Raw genomic sequence first — 20,848 nt, 5'->3', positions numbered from 1 at the left:
TAGCCATAGGAACTGCCATCAGCTTGGATCCACTTGGATCATTGATTTGGCATTGGTTGTCTTTGAACACAACAGAATAACCTTTCTCCAGCAACTGAGCTATGCTGAGCAGGTTTCTGTCAATTTCAGGCACCAAAAGCACATTTGAAATCACTTTGGCACCTGTGGGGGTGCATATCAGCACATCACCCTTGCCTTCAGCTTGAATAAAATGTCCATTTCCTATATTGACTTTAGTTCTGCAGCTTCTGTCTAAAGACTTGAAGATTGCAGCATCAGGTGTCATGTGGTTGGTGCATCCACTGTCTAGAAGCCAACCAGATGAGAACCTTTCTTGAGCAACTGAGCATAACACAGCAAAGACTTGCTCCTCTTGGTCACTGTCCTCCTTAGCTACTCGAGCCTCAGCTTTCATCTGTTGAAACTGACTCTGCCTTGATTTGGCCTTGCTCTTGCAGACTCTCTCAACATGACCCTTCTTTTTACAATGCTGACATACAGCATCTGGATTGAACCAGCATTTTTCTTTTGGATGACCAGCCCTTCTGCAGTGCTTGCAAGTCTGACCCTCTTTTCTTGCAACATCAATCCTTGGCTTGTCTCTCCAGGCCTTCTTGCCTTTGTAGGCAGTGTTTGTTCTTGCCTGAAAGGCACCTTCTTGATGCTCCTCCAGTCTGCTTGCTCTTCTTTGCTCTTGAGCATATAAAGCATTGATCAACTCTGTCAGGGAGATGGTGTACAGGTCCCTTGAGTCCTCGAGAGATGAGATTTTTGCCTCATACCTCTCGGGCAGAGTTGCAATAACCTTCTCCACTATCCTAGCTTCCTTGAGCTGCTCTCCAAGGAGCCTAATGCTGTTAACCACAGCCATAATCCTGTCAGAGTACTGCTTGATAGGTTCTTCTTCCTTCATCTTCAAATTCTCGAAATCTCTCCTTAAGTTCAGCAACTGTTGCTGCCTTGTCCTCTCTGTCCCTTGAAACTCCTCTTGCAACTTGTCCCAGGCTTGTTTTGGTGATTCACAGGCCATAATCCTTGTGAAAATCACATCTGACACTGAGTTCTGGATGCAAGACATGGCTTTGTGCCTCTTGGTCCTCTCATCAGCATGCTGCCTGATTTGAGCCACTGTTGGATTGCCTCTAAGTGGCTCTGGTTCAACATCTGAGTTGACTACCTCCCACAGATCGAAAGCTTGTAGGTAGGTCTTCATTTTAACCACCCATATGTGGTAGCCTTCTCCATTGAAGACTTGAGGTGCAGCTGGTGAAAAGCTTGATGAAGCCATGAATTTGTATAACAGATCCCTTAAGAAATAGGCTCTGATAACAATTGTTGGAGCTAAGTGCAACAAATAGCAAGGTTCAACAAAAAGCTTGCCGAGCAAGAATCGAGACTTGCGGCAGAAACAAAGAAGAAAAATGAAATAAATTTTAAGCAAAGCTAAAATAGAGAGTATATGGATGAAATCTTGATTGAATTCATTCATTTTTTTTAAAATGGCATAAAGCCTATTTATACAAGCTTACAACTTGACAACTTAGTTGGAATACAACTAAGTTTCATCATTACATCCACTTAAAATAAATCACCACCTACTACCACTAACAAACTTAGTTGGAATACAACTAAGTTACATCATTACATCCAAATAATAATAATAATAATAATAATAATAATAATAATAATAAAACATGTGATTGCTACATGCTAACCATTGCTTCAATACTTTTATAAATTGAAATCTCTTAAGACGTTCGATCTTGAAGGTTGTTTGAGATTGGAGATTTTCTTAGAAATCATGGACACCATGGAGAGGTTGACGGTTCTTGATTTAAGTGAAGCAGCTTTGAAGGAATTACCATCTTCAATTGACAACCTTATTGGTATTAAGTATTTGAGAATGAAAAACTATAAAAATCTTGTTTGCCTTCCTGACAGCTTTTCTAAATTGAAATCTCTTAAGAGGTTCGATCTTGAAGGTAGCTTGAGATTGGAGATTTTCCCAGAAGTCATGGACACTATGGAGGAACTGTATGAACTTGATTTAAGCGGAACAGCTTTGAAGGAATTACCATCCTCAATTGACAATCTTATTGGTCTTCAGTATTTGAGAATGAAAAATTGTAACAACCTTGTTTGCCTTCCTGACAGCTTTTATAAATTGAAATCTCTTAAGACATTCGATCTTGAAGGTTGCTCGAGATTGGAGATTTTCCCAGAAGTCATGGACACTATGGAGGAACTGTATGAACTCGATTTAAGAGGAACCGCTTTGAAGGAATTACCATCCTCAATTGACAATCTTATTGGTCTTCAGTATTTGAGCTTGAAGGACTGTGAAAACCTTGTTTGCCTTCCTGACAGTTTTTATAAATTGAAATCTCTTGAGACATTCGATCTTGAAGGTTGCTCGAGATTGGAGATTTTCCCAGAAGTCATGGACACCATGGAAGAACTGTATGAACTTGATTTAAGTAGAACGGCTTTGAAGGAATTACCATCATCAGTTGGCAATCTTATTGGTCTTGAGTATTTGAGAATGAAAAACTGTAAAAACCTTGTTTGCCTTCCTGATAGCTTTTATAAATTGAAATCTCTTAAGACATTCGATCTTGAAGGTTGCTCGAGATTGGAGATTTTCCCAGAAGTCATGGACACCATGGAGGAACTGTATGAACTTGATTTAAGCAGAACGAGTTTGAAGGAATTACCATCCTCAATTGGCAATCTTATTGGTCTTAAGGGTCTGAGATTGAAATACTGTGAAAACTTTATTTGCCTTCCTGACAACCTTTATAAATTGAAATCTCTTATGACATTCCATCTTTGTGGTTGCTCGAGATTGGAGATTTTCCCAGAAGTTATGGACACCATGGGGGAACTGTATGACCTTGATTTAAGCGGAACGGCATTGAAGGAATTACCATCCTCAATTGGCAATCTTATTGGTCTTAAGTATTTGAGAATGAAAAACTGTAAAAACCTTGTTTGCCTTCGTGACGGTTTTTATAAATTGAAATCTCTTAAGACATTCAATCTTGAAGGTTGCTCGAGATTGGAGATTTTCCCAGAAGTCATGAACACCATGGAGGAACTGTATGAACTTGATTTAAGCGGAACGGCTTTGAAGGAATTACCGTCCTCAATTGACAATCTTATTGGTCTTAAGGAATTGAGATTTAAAAACTGTGAAAACATTGTCTGCCTTCCTGACAGCTTTTATAAATTTAAATCTCTTTTATGTCTTAGTCTTTGTGGTTGTTCAAATCTAGTCGTAAAAAACTTGTTTACTTCGGTTGGAGGCAGACCAGTGAATCAGAAAGATCTCCATGGGTTATCCTCTTTGAACAAGTTAGATTTATCTAAAAGCAATCTTGAGAACTTCCCCACAACCATCAAACAATTTCCTTGCTTGGAAGAGTTAATCATGAGGAAATGCAAGAGACTGAAATCACTACCAGAGCTTCCACCAAGCCTGGTATATTTAGATGCAGATGACTGTACTTCATTAGAGGATGTCTCAAGCATTAAGAAGCATTTTGAGCAAGCACTGTTTTGTGAGGATGGATCGAATCGATGGTTGAAGTTGATATTTACCAATTGCTTCCAACTGAATGAGAACTGTACGGAGAATGATACTTCAGTGGAGGAAGTTTCAAGCATTAAGAAGCTTTTGAAGCAAGCAGTGTTTTGTAAATCCTTGGGTTGGCTATTTACCAACTGCTTCCAACTGGATCAGAAAGCTGTAAGCAGTGCTGAAACACCAAAGTTGGAGATGCCATTTGAGCAATTGGTCACTGTACTAAAAGATTATCATCAGGTCAGCTTCTTCTTCTTCTTCTTCTTCCTCTTCCAGATAGCTATATGCCGAATAATCAATCATGTTTTTAATAATAATCAAACAGGCACGCCCAGAAAGCAAAAAAGGAACTAGGATTGTAACATGCGTCCCTGGAAGTGAAATCCCGGAATGGTTTGATTTCAAAAGCTTAGGATCTTCCATAAACATCCAATTGCCTTCAGAGTGGTGTTCTAATAATAGCAGGATAAACTTTCCATCTTTCGTTGCTTCCGTTGTTGTTTCATTCCCAGACTCTTATAATGGTAAGGAATTGGGCATTAGATGTAAATGTCATCTGAAATCCTGTAATGACGACTCTCATTACCTGAGTTGTTATGCCTCCATTGGGTTTAAAAGCGGATTGTCAGATAAATTGTTAGATCACTTGTTCCTCTTATATGGTGGTGAAGAAGTTAGGGGGTTTGTTAAAAGTGAGGCATCAAACGAGCGTTTTTACAATGAGGCTTCCTTTAGTTTCTACCTTGATGATGGGGAGACTCTTCATAAGTGGATTTGGTCCGAATGCAAGGTAAAACAGTGCGGGGTTCATCTATTGTTTGCAAATTAACGCTTCGTTTGGTTCAATGCAATGGCAAAGCCATTACAGGACGGTTCCAATTTCCACAGTAAAGCAGAGGTTTGGTTCGTTGGAATGCTTAAAATGCCAAATGGCGATTACAGCTTCATTGCGAAAATCGTTGAATAGCCATTCAGGGGAGGAGGTGCCGAATTGGCTATTCCAACCTTTCCACCGAATGACCTTCTTTTCCCTTCCAAAAACACCCTCAGACTGTAATTTCTCAACGGTTTCACTTTTTATTTTTCCTTAGCCATCAACAATCTCACGCTCAAATCAACCTGAAAGGAAGCAAATCAACTTGAAGGCCAAAGACCCACACTTAGTTTACCACTCCTAAGCGATTCCAACCTATCACTGGAATCGCCTGGTGCTCAGTAAGGCCCTGCTTGTTTTGATGGTAAGTTTTTTTTTTTCTCGAATAGAGAAGTAAATCAATGGCTTATGGTGGTATTCATTCAGGAAGTTATCCATTATCTACATGATCCAAAAACAAGGTTGATAAATTGAAACTTTCAGGTTTCATTTTCCTTTTCAAGGTTGCCATCTTATTTTACTTAACATTTGTAATTGAAAAAGGTTGAATTTTTTTTCTAGGTTCAAAACGAAGTAGCTTTTTCATTAGGTCATGGGTTTTCAATTTGCAGAACTCCCTATGTTAAATGCTCACAAAATCTGGGTGAACAACCACTGGGCATTTCCAGAGTTGTTGAGAAGTGGGTCTCCTTTAAAAGATTGAGTTCAATTCATCAAAATTTTAGGAGCCATTTTATTTTTTCCTATATAAATTATGGCTATTGTTCCTTCTGCAACCATGGAAGACTTTTGCTACTCATCAATAACACCATTTACAGCTTGAACCAAACTTACTTTATTCTAGGCATCACTTTTGATTGTAATCAATTTCTTTTTCTGGGCTTAATTTATATGCAGTTTTAGTTGTAATGATTCTTAGGTTTGATTGACTGTATGATTAATTTGGTGCAGCGGATACAATATGGCAAGACAAAGTCAGATTGTATCGCCAAAAATGATGGAAACTTTGTTCCCAGAAAAAGAAGAAGCAAGAAGAAAAAGGTGACAATCTTGCGTTTTAGTTCTTTGAATTGCTATATGCATAATGCATAGTCCTTATTGACTTAAAGAAAATGGTTTCTCCTGTATTTCATTTTGTTATCGTGTGAATGTAATTATTGCAATTAACGTGTTTATATTTTTCATCATTAGTCTGGTACCCTTTTGACCATAAGAAAAACAGGGGTGTAACAGAAGATAGTTTTTAAATGCATGGTGCCTTTTTGGTTAGAAGTTAGAACTTGTATATTTTAGTTTGCCTCTTTGGTTAGAAGTTAGAACTTGGATGTTTTAGTTTTCTTTTTTTTTTTAATTACACATTTCTATATGACTACCTATTTGTTAATTTCTGTAGGAATAAATGCCTTCACTGAAACATTGGGTTCTTGTTCAATGGTGCTATTCTGGGGCCAGATATTTTAACTTTTGGAATATTGTTTGTATAGAAAACAGTCTGTCTAGAGTTAACTTTTTTTTTTTGGGAAGGGGGCAGGGAACTTAAATTTTGCGTCTTCCTCTGGTTTTCTAACGCTGAAAGATTCATTGAATGATTATTTGTTGTGCTTCTACTGATTCAACCTATTTGTTCAAGATGCTATAATTTAAGCTGTGTCAGAGAAAAAAAGTATTTCATTTAAGCTATAGAGTTACTTTTGGAATATAATGCAGTCTATATTTCATTTAAGCTATATTTATTCCTAGGTAGTCATCCTTTGGTATTTGAGGTTCTCAGCAAAGAGAGACTTCGCAGTCTTTACAACTGTAAGAGAGGCAGATATCATAAATGACAACTCTTACAAAGTAAATACCCTTTACTGGTATGTGTATTATACTGTTAACTTTGTAAAATATGAAAGCAGTGACCCTAGAATGCCCCACTTCCACTCTTTAGTTTAACCGAGCTAGCATGTTTCAGTTGGATATAGTTACAGGTCGTTCATTGCTGGTCTTTGAATCCTGAACTTTTTCAAGTATATTAGTTGGATATGGTTTTCGATGGTAATGATGATGGGTTGTTCATTGCTGTTCTTCCAATCCTGAATTTTTTGTTATCACTTATTAACCCTTTGGAATGATCAGCATCGGAAGTCTTCGTCTCTTGCCAAAGACACAGATGTATGGGATATAGCTGCGTACAGTTGTTTACACCTATGAATTGATGGTCTCACCGTCTATGCTAATTTATGAAGTAATAAGCTAGTTGTACTCCTATTTCAAATAAGTCGGACTCTGCTTTGACTCAGGATATATATTGGCTCCACTCATATGAACCTCTTTATTTGCTCGATTTTTCATGTTATATTCACTGTTCAAACATACGGCCTCTGATGCTGCCTGCTAAAATATGTTAATAATAATCGGTATATGATGTTTTGGCAGGATTGATACTGGCGGGTGTATTACTAACAATGTTGATACTGTGGTTACGGTACTTTTTTATTGACTCTCAAGCACATTTCATTAGTCCATCATTAACCTATTTCTTTCATTTTATTTTCTCCTTCTCGACTCACCAGATCTTTCTCAGTTACAGGCAAACCAACCAACTCAAATTGACCATGCTCGATGCGATAATGAAGTCAATCCAGAGAGTTCAGTTCAGGCTGCCTATTGTGAGGGAACAAAAGGTGGCGGTAACGATTTTGTCAAGTGCTGCTACAACAAACGCAGGAGGATATCTGTGAATAGGAGGTAAGGATACCCACAGATTCTGCCATCAGATGGGAGTTGTGCCATGGTGAAACCGAAATGGTGTTTTTCTTTTTTTGGATGCTGTCAACTCATGAACACAGCTGCAGGGCATCTGAGTTTTCTTCATGGATGTGTAAATTTCTTGCACAGAACATCTCAAAATCAGATAAGTTGTGTTTATATCAAGTATAAACTTGGGAAATTATACCTTATAGGATGAAGGATGCAGATCTCATATTGATTACCCTTTTGTCCATAAATTCCCTTGTTTCATGTTTTTTTTGATGGGTTTGGCAATTAAGATATATCATAAGTTCAACTGGAAGCTGCACTTCTCTCTCTGTCTCCAGGCTTCAAAATTTACCATAACTTCATTTGAAGAAGTAAAAACAGGTATGTTGACATGAATACCTTTTCATTCAAGCGAAACATAACTTCTCTCTTTCTACAAATTTTATTAACTAATTAATTTAAAATCAATTCCAATACATAATAATACATTAATCAGCCTTCAATTGAAAAATAGAATATAGGGACATGCCATTTTTTTAATTGCTATAATATAATAAATTTGGTCATAACTTTTATATTTTATATCAATTTCACCTTGATTTTATACAAAAATTATAAAAAAATATAATATATACAGAAAATTATAAATATAGACAAAACTTTAAATACATAAAAATACATTGAATTTATTAAAAATAAAAATTTTAAAAATTCCAAAAATATCTTCAATATCTACTTTGAACTCGAATTATTTTTATTCAAATTATTTTTTATGCAAATTTTAAAGTTATACATTAACTTTGATTCAATGTACAATCATACACATGTAATTTGGGTTGTGGTTCGAAACTTTAATTTTAATTCGATCATGCAGATTTGAAATAAATATATCAATTTATTTTTATATTGTATAATTAGGAGAAAGGTCTACTTACACAGTGTAAAAAATTAAAGTAATCTTATTAAAATTTAATAACAATAATCAACTATATGCAAAAATTCTGTTAAGGATATTTTGGTCATTTAAGTCTTTTTTCTTATACTATTACAACATTTATTCCATTCAACCAAACACAAAAATGATATTACAGCTCTATTCCATTCTATTCAACCAAACAATTGAATTACTGATTACAACTCTATTCCATTACAACTCTATTCTATTACAGTCCTATTCAATTACAACCTTATTCCATTACAATGAACCAAACATACCCTAAGGATTCAAAGTATAACCGCTGAATGATGCTTCAACCTCATTTGGCTATCTCATCTGTATTGAATTTCAAACCCTAAATATGTTTTTCGCTCTAAATTTTATATCTTCTTTTTTCATTTCTATCATTGTTTAAACACAAATAGAAATTTAATGCATGTGTAAATTGATTTAAATATAAATAACCTTAATTATTCATTTAGTCTTTGAATTTGTCACTTTTCTTCTAGTTGGTTTTTATGGTTTTTTTTAATCCTAAGTTAGTACTGAATTTTCATTCCGTTGATGGTTTTAGTTACTTTTTTAAATCTTAATTTTATGATTGTTCAAAAATTTTTTCATTTTAAAGCTTAATTTTTTAAAAAAGTGGAAAATATTTTTTTTTATTGTTGTAATAGAAATAATGTTAATGAAACTAAAATTATCAACTATAAAAAGATAAAATTATAATCTCATGAATTTTATCATTTAAAAAAAATAAGTTTCAATAAAAGAATATAAGTAATAACATAATCGAAATTTTAGTTAACCAGGAATAACCAAACACATAAACTGAACAAACAAACCATAATCCTGTAGTTGATAGAAATATAATCCAAAAACAATGTCCAAGTTCATGATTAAAGCTATATCGAAATTGTTCACAACCATAAATTGTTCAAGTTACTACTAATATTAAAACAACCAAGCTAATCTTGTGTAAAACTTTGAATCCAAAAAATATATATAAATTACATAATAAGGATAAATATTATATATTTAAAAAAATGAATTTACCTTTAAAAATGGATTTACAGCAAATATCAATTGGATTTATAAATTAAAATTTTGATTTATTTTGTAATTTTTTTAAAAATTCAATTAGTAAATTTAATCAAAAGATTATCTATTTCTTTTGTTATTATAAATTTAATCTAAGATCAACTCGTCAAAACTCAATATAGGACAATCTTCAATAATTTTTGTTCAATAAATAAAAGAAGTCATAATGAGTTAGATTTAAAAAATTATGATATCAATATATGTGATAGAGTTTTTAGTATAAATAATATTATTGATTACATTCACATCATAAATCTACTTCAAAATTATCACTGAATTTTTAAAATTGTCATTAGATCACCAAACTGTTACATGCTATTATTGGAGTAACAAGAGTTTGATGTGACATGTTAATTTGCCAAGTACTAATCAACAGATTTTCTTTTTTTTAGGGTAAATTATAAAAATAGTCACTTTTATTTGCTTTAAATTATAAATTAGTCACTTATGTTTGAAATGTTACATTTTAGTCACTTACGTTATCGTTTTGTTACGAAATGATCACTCTACCGTTAAACTCCATTACTTCCCTAATGACAGTCCAAATGTGTTATAAATGCCAACTTAGTTGTCTTGCATGGCAGTCCAAATTAAATTTATTTAATTAAAAGCATATTTTTATCCCAGCAACTGAACATTCAAATTGATATTTAAAGCCCATTTAGACTGCCACGTAGGACTATTATTAAAGAGGTAATGGAGTTTAACAATAGAGTAATCACTTCGTTAAAAAATAATAACATAAGTGACTAAAATGTAATATTTCAAACATAAATAATTAAAATATAATCCGAGACAAACAAAAACCTTTTGTTTTATTTCTTTTATCTTTCCTTTCTTTTCTTAATTCCTTTTCATTATCTAATTATATCCTTTCTTTATTTTTCCTTTCTCTTTTATATTTACTTTATAATTTCCATTTCATTATTCAATTAATTATTTTATTTCATTTTCCTATCTTCTTTTGATTTCATCATTTCTCTTTTGTTTCATGAAAAAGCTAATACGTTTTATTGACCATTTCAATGTCATCTATTAATTGAATCAAAAGCAAGATCTTGGGTTTATGTGTTTTCATCGTCCAACGGGCAAAGAGCATTTTATTCTAAGTCTTTCAATTTATTTGGCTGAATTTTCTTGCTCATGTTCCCATTATAAAGCTATAAGCCTTTGCATTTGATATAAAGTAGCGGTAACTTTCTAAGAAAAAAAGAAGAAGTAAATGTTAAGCATAATTGACATTAAAAACACTTGATTTTCTTATAATCGAATAATCCTCTCATCAGATCTTGCGGAACACCAATATGTTTTCCTCTAACTCCTCTATGGTGAAAGCAACGAGGTACGATGATTTTCTCAACTTTAGAGGCGAGGATACTCGTCATGGTTTCACAAGTCATCTCTACAAAGATTTGTGCCTAAAGAAGATTGAAACTTTCATAGACAATGAGGAGCTTTTGAGAGGAGATGAAATTTCAGGGGCACTATTAACAGTCATCAAAGAATCAAGGGTTTCAGTAATTGTTTTCTCCAAAGACTACGTTTCTTCCAAATGGTGCTTGGAGGACCTGGTGAAGATCATGGACTACTCTTCCTGTTTTTTATGGTGTAGATCCCTCGAATGTATGAAAACAAACAAGGAGTTTTGCAGATGCATTTGCTAAGCATAAAGAAATTTTAGAGCATGATGTTGAAAGGGTGAAGTGTTGAAGTTAATTCTCATGCAAGACATGCAGCTCATGCAGATTAATGCACATACTTTGCCCAGGTAAAGTATGTGCAAAAATTCATACACATAAGTTACCCGGGTAAAATACATGGAACAGGAGATGTTAATACCACTGTTTGTTCTCTGTTACATTTTGTTACTTTCTAACTATGTTTTTTCTTAATTAGTTCATTTTGAATTATGTTTAAATGACAAGTTGATGTAACTTGATAGTTAAAGAGCTGGTTACCAGCTTTGTTCAAGTGTACAAGTTTAGTTTTGTAAGTTCCAATGTAATAAGTGGAGTTAGGTAGTGTTTAGGTGATAAATTTGACCAGCCAATGACTGGTATATGTAATGGCTTTGAGCCAATGTTTCAAATGAATGAAATCATCAGATTTTCTTCCATATGCTCCATCTTTCTTTGCCTTCTAAAAACTTCTAAGTTCTGTTCTTCATTCTTGACAGTAGCTAAAAGCTTGAACTCCAAGCATTTTTCCTTCATATTTTATCCGGGTATAATACGTTGCTATTAAAGCTTTTGTTGAAGCTCTTACTTTACCTGGTGAAAGTGCTCAAATCCCCAACAATTGGTATCTAGAGCCTAATTCTTAGTGGACCTGTTCTTGCATACTTTCAAAACGATGGCTTCATTAGGCTTCTCACCAGCTACACCTTCAGTTTTCAATGGAGAAGGATATCACATTTGGGTAGTCAAGATGAGAACCTACCTCCAGGCATTTGATCTATGGGAGGTAGTTAACTCAGATGTTGAACCAGAACCATTGAGAGCAAATCCAACAGTGGCTCAAATGAAGCAGTACTCTGAAGAAAAAAGTAAAAAGCACAAGGCTATGTCATGCATTCAGAACTGTGTTTCTGATGTTATTTTCACCAGGATCATGGCTTGTGAGACTCCAAAGCAGGCCTGGGACAAGCTTAAGGAGGAGTTCCAAGGTACTGAGAGGACAAGGCAGCAGCAGTTGTTGAATCTGAGAAGGGAGTTCGAGAACTTGAAAATGAAGGAAGAAGAAACTGTCAAGAAGTATTCTGACAGAATCATGGCTGTAGTTAACAGCATAAGGCTCCTTGGTGAGCAATTTGATGAGGCAAGGATTGTGGAGAAAGTGCTCTCTACTTTACCAGAAAGGTATGAGGCAAAAATATCCTCTTTAGAGGACTCAAGAGACTTAACCAGCATCACTTTAACAGAGCTGATCAATGCTCTGTATGCACAAGAGCAAAGGAGGGCCAGCAGATCGGAGGAGCACCAGGAGGGTGCTTTCCAAGCTAAGGCCAAAGCAGCCTCGAGCACCTCAGCCTATAAAGGCAAAAAGAACTTGAGAAACAGGCCTAAGCCTGATGCTGCAAGAGGAGAAGATCGACTCTACAGATTTTGTAAAAAACTTGGTCATTTAGAGGCCAAATGCTGGTTCAGGCCAAATGCTATGTGCCAACACTGCAAGAAGAAGGGCCATGTTGAAAAAGTTTGTAAAGAGAAAGGAAGACCAAGGCAGAATCAACAGCAGCCAAGGGCTGAAGCTCAGATAGCTGAAGATGGAAGTGACAATGAAGAGCAGGTCTTTGCAGTCTCCTGCTCAGCTGCTCAGAAGAAAGTTTCAAATGGTTGGCTCCTTGATAGTGGCTGCACCAATCATATGTCACCAGATGCAGCTATTTTCAAGTCATTAGACAGAAGCTGCAAAACAAAAGTTAAAGTCGGCAATGACCACTTTATCAAGGCAGAAGGAAAGGGAGATGTGGTTATTCGCACTCCAACAGGTAACAAAATCATTTCAAATATTTTGTTAGTTCCTGAAATTGACAAAAACCTGTTAAGTATAGCTCAGTTAGTTGAAAAAGGCTATACAGTGGTGTTCAAAGGAAATGAATGGCAGATTAGTGATCCAAGTGGATCCATGCTCATGTCAGTAGCCATGACAGAAAAGAGCTTTGTTGTGGACTGGAATAAAGGCTTTGATAATGCCTATGTTGTTTCTTCTAAAGACTCCAAGCTTTGGCACCAAAGGCTTGGGCATGCCAACTTTAGATCGATGACTCAGATGATAAGTGAAGACTTGGTTGAAAACTTCACCAACTCTGTTGAAGAAGAAGAGGTATGTGAAGTCTGTCAATTGGGAAAACAAGCAAGATTGTCATTTCCTACAAATCAAGCATGGAGAGCCTCTGAGAAGCTGCAGCTTGTACACACAGATGTGTGTGGTCCTATGAAGACTGAATCTTTAAATGGAAGTAGATACTTTATTTTATTTATTGATGATTACTCCAGGTATTGTTGGGCATACTTTCACCGGAGTAAGTATGAAGTACTCTCAATATTCCAGAAATATAAAGTTGCAGCAGAAACTGAAACAGGCTATAAACTCAAGACCCTTAGGTCTGATAATGGAACAGAGTATACTTCATCCCGGTTTAATATCTTCTGTGATGAAGCTGGCATTAGACACCAGCTCACCAACATTTATACACATCAACAAAATGGTGTAAGTGAAAGGAAGAACAGGAGCTTGATGAATATGGCCAGATGCTTATTGTTTGAGAAAAATTTGCCTAAGACCATGTGGGCTGAAGCTGTCAACAGTGCTGTCTACATTCAGAATAGGCTTCCAACCAAAGCACTTGCTCACAAGACACCTTTTGAAGCCTGGTTCGGGTTCAAGCCATCATTAGCTCATATGAAAGTCTTTGGTTACCTATGTTACAGCCAAATACCAGCTGTAAAGAGGGATAAGTTGTCCAAAAGCTATTCCTGGTATTTTAACTGGGTATAGTATGGTTAAGAAGGGCTACAGGATTTTGGACCCTTTAACAAACAAAATTCATGTAAGCAGAGATGTGATCTTCGATGAAAAAGGATGCTGGAATTGGAAAAAGAATGAGCCAGAGGCTGTTTCTGAAGAGCTGATGGCTGATCATGCTAAACCTAATCAAGTTAGTTCTGAAATGGACATTGATGACATGCCAGTCAGAGGCACTAGACCTTTGGCTGAAATTTATGAAAGAGCACAAGTTGCCATAGTGGAGCCATGCAGTTTTGAAGAAGCTGAAGCTGATAAAGGCTGGAAACAGGCAATGGTTGATGAAATTGCCATGATTGAGAAGAACCAGACATGGGAATTGGTTCCTAGGCCAGACAACAGGAATGTTATTGGAGTAAAATGGGTCTATCGAGCCAAGCAGAATGCAGATGGGAGCCTAAACAAGCTCAAAGCCAGGCTAGTTGTGAAAGGCTTTAGCCAAAAGTATGGCCTGGACTACATGGAAACATTTGCGCCAGTGACCAGGCTAGACACCATAAGGTTGCTGGTTGCCTTGGCAGCTCAGAAGCAGTGGAAAATCTACCAACTTGATGTGAAGTCTGCATTTCTTAATGGCTTCCTTGAAGAAGAGATCTACATTGATCAGCCACAAGGATTTGTTGTGTCTGGCAAAGAACAAATGGTGTACAGGCTTAAGAAAGCATTATATGGCCTAAAATAGGCTCCCAGAGCCTGGTATGCTCGAATTGACAGCTACTTGGTCAGTTTGGGATTTAACAGAAGTGTTAATGAGCCAACACTATATGTCAAGAAGAATGAAGCTGAAATACAGCATATTGTATCCCTCTATGTCGATGACCTTTTGGTGACTGGAGGAGATCAAGATATGTTGGCTGAATTCAAAGCCAAAATGATGGACATGTTTGAAATGTCTGACTTGGGGCTAATGACATACTTTTTGGGAATGGAGGTGCGCCAAATAGAAGGAAAAATCTTCTTGGTACAGAGAACATTTGCCTTGAAGGTTTTGTCAAAGTTCTCGATAGAGAATTGTAAGCCAACAAGCACTCCTATTGCTGTTGGAATGAAGCTGTCAATCCTAGGAGATCATGAACCAGTCAATGAGTCTACTTACAGGAGCCTAGTTGGCTGGTTGTTATATTTGACAGCAACTAGGCCAGATATCTTGTTTGCTGTGAGTATGTTATCAAGGTTTGTGCATTGCTGTAATGTCCAACACTTTCAAGCAGCAAAGAGAGTGCTAAGGTACATCAAAGGCACTCTTGACTATGGTGTGTTATTCAACAAAGCTGAAACCTTGAAGTTGAAAAGCTATACCGATAGTGACTGGGCTAGTTCAAGTGATGATATAAAAAGCACCTCTGGATATGCTTTTACCCTTGGCTCAACCATGTTTTGTTGGAGCTCAAAGAAACAATCGATTGTGGCTCAATCAACAGCAGAAGCTGAATATGTTGCAGCTGCAAATGCTGTAAATCAAGCCATATGGCTGAGAAAAATTCTAGCTGATCTTAACCTACATCAAAGGGAGGTAACAGAGATCTTTTGTGACAACAAGTCTGCTGTTGCAATTGCAAAGAATCATGTCTTCTATGGCAAAACGAAGCACTTCATCATCAAGTTACATGTGATAAGGGAGATGGAACAAGCTCAAGAGGTGGAGCTGATTCATTGCAATTCAGAGGAGCAGGTTGCTGACATTTTCACAAAGGCCCTTGGTGTGTCAAGGTTTATAAAACTAAGAAAGTAGCTAGGTGTTACAAGCATGGAAACTAAGGAGGAGTGTTGAAGTTAGTTCCCATGCAAGACATGCAGCTCATGCAGATTAATGCACATACTTTGCCCAGGTAAAGTATGTGCAAAAATTCATACACATAAGTTACCCGGGTAAAATACATGCAACAGGAGATGTTAATACCACTGTTTGTTCTCTGTTACATTTTGTTACTTTCTAACTATGTTTTTTCTTAATTAGTTCATTTTGAATTATGTTTAAATGACAAGTTGATGTAACTTGATAGTTAAAAAGCTGGTTACCAGCTTTGTTCAAGTGTACAAGTTTAGTTTTGTAAGTTCCAATGTAATAAGTGGAGTTAGGTAGTGTTTAGGTGATGAATTTGACCAGCTAATGACTGGTATATATAATGGCTTTGAGCCAACGTTTCTTTTGAATGAAATCATCAGATTTTCTTCCATATGCTCCATCTTTCTTTGCATTCTAAAAACTTCTAAGTTCTGTTCTTCATTCTTGACAGTAGCTAAAAGCTTGAACTCCGAGCATTTTTCCTTCATATTTTATCCGGGTATAATACATTGCTGTTAAAGCTTTTGTTGGAGCTCTTACTTTACCTGGTGAAAGTGCTCAAATCCCCAACATGAAGTCCTGGAGAACTGCTTTGATTGCTACTACTGCCAATTTATCCGGTCCTTGTTACAACTAGAAATAAACAAATGCTTATACAGAATGGCATTGATCTTATTTATGAAATGGAGAAATTTGATGAAGATGAATCAGTTCAGCTATTCTGTCAATGTGCCTTCAAAAGCAATTATCCCACGAGATATCAGGTGGAGCTATCGAAGATGGTTTTAAGTGTTACAAATGGAAACCCCTTGGTTATAAAAGTTATTGGATCATCACTATTAGAATTGACTATTAGAATTGAGTGACCTGAATCCTTATTAAAATAAAATAAAGTGTAACGTATAATTTAACACAAATATTTATTTACTTCAGTGGTTAAGTGTTATAGGTATGTGCATGAGGTTTCAAGTTCAGTTCAAATTTTACCTTTAGCAAATTTAGGTTATTTTTAGGTTATCTACTTCAGTGGTTAAGTGTTATAAGTATACCTTTGTCAAAGTTCTATGTTCGAATTCTTGCATGGGTATGAATTTTTTATTTTTAGGTTATCTACTTCGGTTAAGTGTTATATGTTTGTTAAGGTTCTATGTTCGAATTCTTGCATGGGTATGAATTTTTGCGCAGTGGAATGATAAGAGTTCGGTGTTTCTAGGACTCTGAGCTACAAAAAGGATGGACAGGGCTCGGTTGGTACGGAAAACTCTGGTGATGCTGCAAAAGATTGTTCTCCGACTGCTAATAAACACTTTGAGCAGTTGTGTCTTGTAAGCGGTAAAATAGAGTTTCCCCTCAATTTTTTGGATTCATGTTCGTCCTATTGATGATAAGCTTGCAAGAGGGTCATCTTCAGGTCAGGAAAAAAAAGCACAAGAAAGTTATGATGGTTTAAGTTTTTAGAGTTTTCAGCATCTGATAGATCATTTATGTTATGTTGCATGCTGTGGCAGGGGCCCCTGAGAAACAAAGTATTGTGGACAGAATGAGGACAATAGCTTTGAAGCTTGAGTTTGGGATATCAAAGAACCAGATCTATGACACGTAGTGTCTCTCCTTATATATATATTTTAGTTTTTCTATACATTTGAGTATGAATTCTCTTTCTCTCACTCACTCACATTCACAAAACACCCACCAGCATCTATATAAGCTCTCAACATAGTCTCTCATATCTTGTTTATCTGGCTTTTTACTGGTTTTGTATTTGAATTCTTAACTTTATTATGTGATCTACTCTAATGTACAGAACCATAGCTCTGCATTTCAGTGATCCTTTCCATGTGAGCACAAGAGTCGCCAATCAATGCAATGATAGTACTTTGCTTTTGCAGGTTGTATGTCCTTGGTTTCAAACACATTTGTGTATGTATGCTTCTTTTGGAACATGTTAATGAAGTGAACATAATTTATAAATATAAGAGCTTAAACTCCTCATGTCTTGATTTTCTTAGATATTGGAGATTGCATTGAACAGTTTATTAAGTGACTATAATTTATAAATAATTTTATTGAAAGTAGTATTACTTTTGTCTGATTTTGTCTGATCTACTTTTGATGCTTATCTTCAGTTGTCAGATGACATGCTTGACCTTGATGTATAGCATCCACAAATGTGATAAGCTTATACCTTTTAATGGCATTACTCAACCAGTGACTATACCACTTCATATGAAATAATCTGGCAGTGCATGTTGAATTAAAAATTTATTGTATGTGGTAAAGTAGATGTATGTGTTGCACGTGAATAAGAGAGGTTGTTTCAATCTTACCATTCATGTTTTATGCTGAAAACTACATTCTCATTCTTTTCTTTTATGCTTTGCAAAAGTTTTTTCATTAATAAAATAGAAAACCCCAGCAATGTCTCTGGAGAATACAATGCTAATGAAAGAAACAAAACAATAGGATCATCACATCAACCACACCAATTTATCTTCCGCCAAACAATCACAATTCTTACATATTTTAGGTCATCAACCGGCAGATCATATTTTGCATGAAGCTCATGTTGGTTAATGTCATTTCCAGGTAACTCTACACTCCCAAGCAAATGCCACATTGTCTGTTTACGATGCTTGGCTTAACCTTCACGATGGATTTACACATGCTGGACAAGGTAATGGAAGACCTATTTCTGCATTCTTTCCACTCGTCATATCTCCTTTTTCAAGAGCTGGACTCCTATTCTGTTTATGCTTGGAGAAGAGAACTGCTGAAGGTACCGACTTTTCCTTTTTTTATCGTATGAGGGTATATGGCCGTAGGCTTCTATTTCTTTGACTCTTGTTTATTCAAATTAAATTCATCGAACTCTATATGTTATACCCTCTCAGAGAAGCTGTACCCTCTCACATTGTCTCATGAAAATCAATCAATCTCTTGCTTTACAGATGAAAATAAGGTACCACTAGAAAACATATTAAACATAAGATATGAAATTTCTGGTGACAGGACCATTGGGGCACACCCACCTGTGGCTATGAAATCGAATGAAAATGATGAGGATACTAGTAAGAATTTAGTCTTCAAGAGTGCTCTTTTTCTGCGGCAGCCTGTCCTTAGTCCATGCCTGGCTGTAGGATTTCTACCTCTTCCTTCCGATAGTATTCGAGTTGGGCAACTTGTTACCAGGAAATGGAGGGTTGAAAGGTTGAAAGACATTGAGGAGAAAAGAGTTCCTCAAAACAATGTAAGTTAAAACAATCTTATCATTCACCAATTCAGTCGGGTATAAGCATGAACCCATGCACCAGAAGTCGAGTTAAATTTTGGCATATTACTAGTTAAAAAAGATCCACATCACCCAAGGCTTAACATAATTGATTCATTTAGTCACACCTAAGAGGTTGCATTTAACAGATTTGGGGTTCGGATCCTAACAACTGCAATCCTTCCCTCTTTCCCCAGACTCTGGCCTGCTTTGTAGAAGGAAAATTCTTAGAGAAGCTATTAGTGAATACTGTGCAACGCTAGAGAAGCTATTAGTGAATACTGTGCAACGCTTCTACTTTTTGTTTACATTCAGCTACTACAAATTATGTTTTATAATGACAGGACAAGATGTTATATGAAATCAATGCAAATTCTGATAAATGGATGATTGCTGGGAGGAAAAGAGGGCATATTTCTCTTGACATGAAGCAAGGTTTACGAACAACTTCCCTATTTACCTTTTAATACCGATTCCTATGTTTTGCAGTTAAGCAGAAAGCATTAATATTTCATTTCTGTTGCTTGAAATTGTCATTTCTTTCCAGGTTCAAGGATAGTTATTTCCATATTATGCATGCCCCTTGTTGCTGGATACATCCACCCTCCTCATCTTGGGCTTCCGGGTATCGATGAAGTGAGTATAAGCTGCAGTCCTGCCGGATGTCACCTGGTTTGAGTCTTGCCTCCTGCTCCTAGTTCATCCTTCTGTGTTCCAGCATGATTTTCCTGGCTTCTCTAATCAGGTCATAATTTTCGGCTTTCAAAGTAGATTCCATTCAGCGAAAATCTAAGTCCGAGATAAAATTCATGTCTCTGTTTTGATTTTGCTCAATTTTTGCAAGTTTTCAACTTTTGGAAGAAAAAAAATCAAGAGAACTTAGTTGATTTAGATCAGAATAGATATAGATCAGAATAGATAGTTCCTTCAATGCCTTCAATATCAGTACATATACAAAGAACTGTGTAATAGCTGTGGACAACACATTATGCATATCAATGCGATTCAATTCCATTTTGAGTTCATATTCTCATCATGTTTTTTTTTTTTCCAAAGTCATGTATATTACATGACTCTTAATTTTTATTAAAGCACTTATGTCCAATGTTTATGCGGGGCACATTTTTTTGGCGTATGCACGGGAATATGATTCTCCAAGAATTTTTCAAATATATAGAATGTAACGACCCTAACTCGAATCCATCACCGAAATAGAGTTACAGAGCATTACTAGAGTTACCGATTTATTTATCAGATATTTTATTTCATCTAACGTTCATATTTTGAACCAATTAAAATCAAACGTATTGTCCCCTAAACGTACTTATTTTTCTCGACATGTTTTACTTGAATTTATTAGTCTCAATATACTTAATTTCCTTGTATCAACGTATCAAAGATAATCAAATATTTACATGTCATGATAAATATTATTTTCTTGCCATTTCTTCATAAACATAAATCAAGTAATTCAATATATCGATATTTCATGCATTTAAAAATACAATTCAAGTTACACTAACTTACCTCGTTGCTTGTTCATGTTTATAATTTCATTAATCCGATATCTTTTCTTTTCCACGTTCAAGTCTCGTATTCGAGTCATTTGGATCTTTATAAATAAATTTGATCGCCGTTTTCATTTATTTCATGTTGTAATACATTCAATTAATGCTCTAAATAAAATTACCATTTTACCCCAAAACTTTTAATTAATGACGATTTTATCCTTAGGCTCTAAAAAATAAAATTCTTGCAATTTAATTTTTATTTTCAGCCGTTATTCTCATACAAATTGATAACAAACCATGAATTCTATAAAATATCAGAATTTTCCATAGTTTCAACACTTTTCAATTTAATCCTTAAAACATGTTTTTTTCCCGATCTTAAACTAAATTAATAATTTTATTCAATTTTGCAATTTTAAATAATAAAATAATCCATTTCATGCAAATTGGTCATTTCTAACATTTTTATAAAATTGCCCATAAAGTTTTACTTTTATTCAATTTAGTCTCTGAGCCTAA

The 20,848-nt window shown here is 35.4% G+C and overlaps 1 protein-coding gene and 1 pseudogene across 1 annotated transcript; both read left to right on the top strand.

Annotated features, from left to right (window-relative positions):
- The first annotated feature begins 1,801 nt into the window (after positions 1–1,801).
- Positions 1,802–7,512, top strand: LOC107886783 (disease resistance protein RPV1). The gene is made up of 5 exons (XM_016810847.2): positions 1,802–3,823; positions 3,909–4,821; positions 5,409–5,498; positions 6,876–6,924; positions 7,024–7,512. The coding sequence occupies exons 1-2, from the start codon at positions 1,802–1,804 to the stop codon at positions 4,410–4,412; spliced, it is 2,526 nt and encodes an 841-aa protein (XP_016666336.2). The 3' UTR covers positions 4,413–4,821; positions 5,409–5,498; positions 6,876–6,924; positions 7,024–7,512.
- A 10,333-nt stretch (positions 7,513–17,845) lies between these two features.
- On the top strand, positions 17,846–19,849 carry LOC107904477 (trafficking protein particle complex II-specific subunit 130 homolog; annotated as a pseudogene).
- The last annotated feature ends 999 nt before the right edge of the window (positions 19,850–20,848 follow it).

This window comes from Gossypium hirsutum, chromosome A11 (genome assembly GCF_007990345.1).
Source record: "Gossypium hirsutum isolate 1008001.06 chromosome A11, Gossypium_hirsutum_v2.1, whole genome shotgun sequence".
NCBI lineage: Eukaryota > Viridiplantae > Streptophyta > Magnoliopsida > Malvales > Malvaceae > Gossypium > Gossypium hirsutum.
The sequence above is the reverse complement of the archived record's forward strand: the minus strand, read 5'-3'. Positions and strand labels throughout refer to the sequence as shown.